This window comes from Sminthopsis crassicaudata, chromosome 2, assembly GCF_048593235.1.
Source record: "Sminthopsis crassicaudata isolate SCR6 chromosome 2, ASM4859323v1, whole genome shotgun sequence".
NCBI lineage: Eukaryota > Metazoa > Chordata > Mammalia > Dasyuromorphia > Dasyuridae > Sminthopsis > Sminthopsis crassicaudata.
The window spans coordinates 357,648,555-357,654,903 of NC_133618.1; the positions used below are offsets into that span (position 1 = coordinate 357,648,555).

The 6,349-nt window shown below is 47.5% G+C and overlaps 1 protein-coding gene across 1 annotated transcript; it reads left to right on the top strand.

Annotated features, from left to right (window-relative positions):
• Positions 1 to 2,286: 2,286 nt before the first annotated feature.
• NEUROG1 (neurogenin 1) lies at positions 2,287 to 5,824 on the top strand. The gene is made up of 2 exons (XM_074290878.1): positions 2,287 to 2,512; positions 2,644 to 5,824. The coding sequence occupies exon 2, from the start codon at positions 2,646 to 2,648 to the stop codon at positions 3,363 to 3,365; it is 720 nt and encodes a 239-aa protein (XP_074146979.1). The 5' UTR covers positions 2,287 to 2,512; positions 2,644 to 2,645; the 3' UTR covers positions 3,366 to 5,824.
• Positions 5,825 to 6,349: the final 525 nt, after the last annotated feature.

Consider the following 6,349-nt stretch of genomic DNA (forward strand, 5'->3'; position numbering starts at 1 on the left):
ATATCATTTGTACACATATATGTGTGTATATTTGAATGAACACTTTAGAGCTCAAAATCATTCACATATAGAAAATTCATATGAAAAGTGTGGGTTTCAAAATACAATATGCACAAAATACATGCAGTCATTTGGAAAATAAGAGACAATTTCCTTTCAGTGACAATTATTTCAAGATGTCTTTTGAAAGACTTGGGTTGATTTACAGCTTTAACAAACTTAAGACCCATGGGGAGAACAGGGGGAGGAGGGGAAATGTGCCTAAACGAAATTACAAAATATTCTTTTAAACTGGGAATGTATCTGAAATCCTTGCCTCCTCAACCATTTGGACAAAAGGAGGCAGGGGCAAAGACAAATAAAACAGCTGACAAAATTAGCCAAAAGTGCCAAGATTTTAAGGTTTTCAGCTTACTTCCGCTAACCCTTTTCCCTATCTATCTAGCAACAACAAAAAGAGATCAAGCAACACACACCTTTAGCCCGTGGCTATTTCAAAATGGATTCCAAATCTTTGTCCAGCTTATTTTTCAAAAGCACTTTGGGACTTCTGGTGTCTGAAATCTTTGAGGGAATAGAAAAGCATTCTTCAAAAGGGTAAGTAAGGGCCTATTGTCCAATGTTTCGAAAGTATAATTTTGGGACGCAGTTAACTGTCAGTTATCAGCACAAGTAAAAAGAACACCCCTTCCAATACTCCAGGGAGGAGTAAAGAGGTCTTTCCAACCCCTTGATCACGCAGTAGATAATCCAAAAATCATTTATACTGGGCTGTGGATTTAATGGGACAGAGGAGAGATTGGCAGATTTCCCTTGCTAATTGTTTCACTCCCGGTGATACTAAAATTCGTTTCCAATTCCCTGACTGCGCAACAGCTGATGGGTTAGAGAAGACGAGAAGGACGGTGGTTCCTTTGAAAGGGAAGGCAGTGAGGGTATTAGACATTTGTTGCAGATAATGCAAAGTGGCTAAAACCACCACGACAATTAACTGGGAAATATCCAGCTAAGTTTATATAAATTATCAAGCTGAATTCTGCTTTGCATTGAAGAGCATAAGGTCTCTGCTATTCTCCATCTCCCCATTTTTAGCCCAGTTCCCCTCCCCCAAGTTGGAGAAAAGGGACAATTACATCCTAAAGCATGAGAGAAGTCTGACTCTCTAGAGAGAAGAGGTTTAGACAAGTAGTCCCTAGTGTGTTTGTAGACTTAAAAAACCCACAATAATAGTTATCAAAATCACCACTTTGGGACTGGCAGTGAAGACCAAAAGGGGAAGAAACATGCACACGGTATTTTCTTCCCATGCCCTAAAAAAATAAAATAAAATAAATTGTATCTTCCCATCAGAGACAAAGAGGTAGGAACAGAGTCCCTCGAGACTTAAATCACTTCCCGCAGGCCTCCGAGCGCTGTGAAATGGTTCTTTTAAATTATTATACAGCAGCGCTACCCCCCTTCCACAACTGTCTCACGAACCATCAGGCCCAGGAAACGTGTGCAGATGCTCCGCAGCCCAGTAGCTCAGACAGGGTTCACACACCTATCAGAGCGATTAAAAGAAGGTTTAGCGCTGATTGTTCCCTTCTCTTCTTCCCGGAGCCCGGAGGAAGGTGCTTTGTTTGTTTCGTGGTGGTGGATAGTGTTTGGGGGAGCACAGGAGCGGGGCAAGAAGAGCCCTTTCATCTCTACCTCTGAGTGCTGAGGCGCTCCGATTCACCCTCGGAGTCACTGTCCCTTTGTGCCCCAGACCCCGGGCTCCGAGATGCGCCCCTGAGGGCCAGGCACAGTAGGGAAAGGGCTCCAGTCAGTGAACTTTTTCCATTTGTTGGAGCTAGCAACGCGATCCTGCGCTGTGTGCCACCCCCTTACCCTCGCGCCCCAGAATCCTGGGCTACTGGGGCTTTGTGAGGGAGGAGTGCGCTCCCTTCACCCCCAAGTCTGACCTCCTTGGGATTCTACCCAATCCCTCGCAACCCTTCCCCTCCAAAGATACTAATGAAGCTCAATCAGGATTTAACCCGGAGATAACTCACGTGGCCCGGCGGCCGCTCAGCCTCGCGATTGGCCCGCAGTAATTATAGGCACACTCCCGGGACCGTGGGGGAAGGGGGAGGGAGATTCACCCCCGCCTGCATAAATTATGCAAATTATCCAGGGTGCAGCACGGGGCCGACCTGCTGCCTCTCTCCATTCATTCTCTCAGGCGGGGGTGGGGGGGAGTGGGAGCGGAGAGACCGGCGGGGGTGGGGGGGCCCCAAGAGAGAGAGAGCCGGAGGGGATGGGAGCACCTATTGTTTTTCAGGGTATATAAGGTGTCCTGAGGCCAGTCGTGTGCCACACTCCGTGCTCACACGAGCTGATCACTGGCGAGATAGAAGCAGAGACAAGACTGTCGCGTGGCCCCTCTTAGGCGGCCTAGCCCGGAAGTTTCCGGGAACTTTCAATTTCCTCTCCGTCTAAGGAACTCCGCTTAGGGGGAGGGGTCGGGCCGGGACTCGGAACTCTACTAGTAAGTGGGTCTTGAAAAGAACGCAATTCCCTCACCACTAAGGAGGGACCCCGCACTCCCTCCCTCTCCCTCTGCCCTCCAAAAAGTACATTATTCATTCACAATGTTTCTGTCTCTCTGTTTCCCTCCAGGAATGGCCTCTCTCGTGGACAGCAACCTCTCGGACTTCGAGAACAGCAGCGACCTGTCATACTTTCTCACAGACGAGGAGGACAGCAGCGGGCTCCCGCAGGCCACCTCCTCCGTGCAGCGCTGCGAACAGCACCGGAGAGAAGAGTTGAGAGAGGACGAGGAAGAGGAGGAAAAGGAGCGCAAGAGACGGCGAGGCCGCGGCCGGGTGAGGAGCGAGGCACTGCTGCACACCATCCGCAAGACCCGCAGAGTGAAGGCCAACGATCGAGAGCGCAACCGGATGCACAACCTGAACGCAGCCTTGGACGAACTGCGAAGCGTGTTGCCCACTTTCCCAGACGAAACCAAACTCACCAAGATCGAGACCCTGCGCTTTGCGTACAACTACATCTGGGCCCTCGCTGAGACCCTGCGTCTCGCTGACCAGTATTTGCAAGGGCCCCCCAAGGAGCTGCTCCTACCAACCTACCTCCACCCCGCCGACTCTCCCAACTCGGCCAGCGATGGAGAATCGTGGCTCTCCAGCGCTTCCCCACCTGCAGCCTCCTCCTCCTCTTCGTTCTCCCCACCCTCCTCCTGCTGTTCCTCATCTCCTCTCTCTAACCCATCCAGCCCCGCAGCCTCCGAGGACTTTGGCTGCGGAAACCCCGACCCCCTCTTCTTCCCCGGCCTGCCCAAAGACTTAGTCCCCGGCGTTCCCTGTTTCGTGCCCTATCGTTAGCCGAGCCCGTGGTGCGCCCATACACAGACTCCGCTCTGATACAGGCGGGCGGATCACAAGTGACCTCGGGGAGGTCCCTGGAAACTCTAAAGGAGAGGAAGGGTGGAGAAGGAGGTGTGGGTGTGTGGGTGGGTGGCTAGGGATGCAGTTAACAGTTTGGGTCTCCCCTGCTCAGCTATCCTGAGAGAAGCTCGAGTGGGGGTTCGCCCCTGGGGCTCTAAGTCACCTCGGTCCCTCCAGCCCCTAGCAGAATCCTTCACTTTGCGTCCTTCCCTTTTTGCACTTTGTGAACTTCCCCAAGACTCCCTTCTTTGTGGCGCTGCTGAGCTGAGCCCCCACTGCAGGGAGAGTTAGCAAAGGGGCAGGTCAGCTGCTGAAGACGAGGTGAAAAGTCAATTTTACAATTTGTAGAACTCTAATGAAGAAAAACGAGCATGAAAATTTGGTTTGAACGGGCTGACAATACAATGAAAAGGCTTAAAAAGGAGAGACAAGGAGTGGGCTTCATGCATTATGGATCGTGACCTCCAGCACCGTCGTAGTGCTATAGAGAAGGGCTCAGAGCAGCAGACACGGGCTATTCAGCTGCGGCGCTGCATAGGAGTTTAATTTATTCAAGATGTTTCATTCATATGAAAATGTATTTTTGTACATAAAGAGTTTATTCTATTATTATGTATATGATCTGAAAGTTTACACGCTCTGTATTTCAGATACTCCGTGTAAATAAAAAAGTTTTTGTTTGTTTGTTTGTTTGTTTTGGTTGCTTTTTAACGTTTAAGTTTCTTTAGTACTTTGCTGACCCAATCCTCTCAGCACTCCTAAGACAATATCAATCCGTTGGGGAAGTTACCCACTCATAGTGGGTACATAAGCCCTGTAATAGTCCTAAACTCAACTTCTCACCGTCTGGTGTCATCAGACAATTGAGAGTTTTCTCCGATCTCTCTAAAATAAGACTTAGTTTGAAAGGGCCTTAAAGGTCGTTTTATCAACCTTGGCGTTTGGGGACCTTGGATTCCTTCCACCTTAAAGAAAACCATTACGAGCTTTACCAATTCATTCACAAGAAACCAATTAAGATTTTCTCTGGGAAAATTAGCCCTGGGTGCGCCACTACCTGTAGAGGTGGACTCTATAGGAAAGAAATTTCTTTTGAATTACCGAGCATCAGCTGGCTCAGGTTTTCAAAGAGAGGGGATTAAAGAATCAATAGAGTGTGGCCATTGGCTAGGAAGTGAAGAGTGACAGGTGTGGGGCACCGGGCAGGCTTGCTCTGGCTACCCCATTCTCCCAACCGACTATTTGAAAGGGGAAATTGATTTGTAAACAATACATTAGAATTGTTTTCTATTGAAGTTTCCTGGCTGAATATCCAGGTTGCCCTCAAACATCAGCCCCCTGGAAGATGAATGACTGGTCACACTAGATAGGTGTAGGGCTGCTTGTAAGTGGGTGAATGATTACATTCGCCCAGACACAGAATGAAGGCCGGCCCACCAACCTGTCTGCCTAGGAAAAGCCTAAATTGAAACTCCAGAGCAATGCTCCAGGGTTGGATCTCTATGTTTGCTCAGTCTACTCCAAAGAGAACATTCTCATGGGGACTCAAAGGCTGAGGGGTCTTCATTTTCCCACGGTGAAATCAGTCATCCAAACAGTGGGACATTTTTGGCTGTCTCCTGTTTATTTGTTGTTAGACAATTAGCTAACAAGAGGTATTATTAGTCAACAGGATCCTCTGTTTTTAATTTCAAAACTAGGGTAGTTACAAGTGACAGTTCTGGAAGCTCTGACATGCATGAGGTGCTTTCCAAAATGGTCTAGAACAAAACTTCTCAGGCTAGTCCTCTTTGATAACACCAGAGGAGAATGGAGGAAGAAAATAGACTAGGGAAAGTGACAAATCCAACACCACGGGAAAGAATGTATGTTGAGAGGTGTCCAGAAACAGCCTTGACCACTTCCTCCTTTTAGATGTACACTGCTGAACTCCTCTCTCCTTAAAAGCATATGAGGAGCCTGTGTTACTGATTGTACCCTCAAGTAGCAAACTCAAGATCCCTTGAGCTGATTCAACTAAATGAGGCCTCAGCTTCTAGACTTTACAAATATATCTTTGGGGCAAGGTAGTGAACAGTTTGGTGGGTTGGTTGCATTCAGATAGACAAAGAGAATACAACAATGAAAGGGAAGACTTCAGACACAACCTCAGAATTCAGAAAGGAATTAATTCTCTCCAGAAATCTCTGAGGAAAAAGAATCACTCATGGCTTTCTTTACTTCCTCTTCCTCTTCAATTTCCCCACCACTGCCACTACCACCATTGAATTACATCCTTCCATTAGTTGCATTTGGCTTTATTTTTCTTGTAAAAAAGAAAAAAATACAAGCACGTTCCTGGAAAGATGGGATTTTCTGTTTTCCTTATGCACAAGGGCTCTTGGAAGTTACTCATTTCAGTCTTTGGCTGGAAGGCTCCTTCTGTTTGTGGAAGAAAGAGTAAATCCTCTATTTGTGCCTTCACCAAGGGTGTCTGTTCAGCTGTGCTGTAGGTGCACGTGTCTGGAATAGAGGGTAAGAACACTAGGTTTTGTCTTTTTCCTTTATCTTTTTAAGCCCTCAGAAGACCCACCAGGAAACAAATCCCAAAGCTCTAGCTAGCATCCTGCAACCAGTCCAGTGGCACAGAATCTCAAGCCTTTGTCTCAGACAGCTGTATATAGCTGTGGGCAGCAGGAAAGGGCTTTAAAAATAAGGAGAATCATCATTATTACCTCCCAGACCAAGAAAAGCAAACCATATTCCCAACTCTATAACAATAGCAGGCAAGAAAAGTCCTTAATGACATCGATCGCTAAGGGCTCACCAGGACTACTGCTTTCCCCACTCTCTGCTTAATGCTATTCTTTTAGGAAAGCCCAGCACATGTTGACTCAAAGGGGAAGGGAGAGTAGTTTTTTTTTTTTTTTTAAGTAGAGAAA

Coding starts and splice junctions, on each gene's coding strand:
- NEUROG1 (XM_074290878.1), top strand. CDS start 2,646: ATGGCCTCTCTCGTGGACAGCAACCTCTCGGACTTCGAGAACAGCAGC.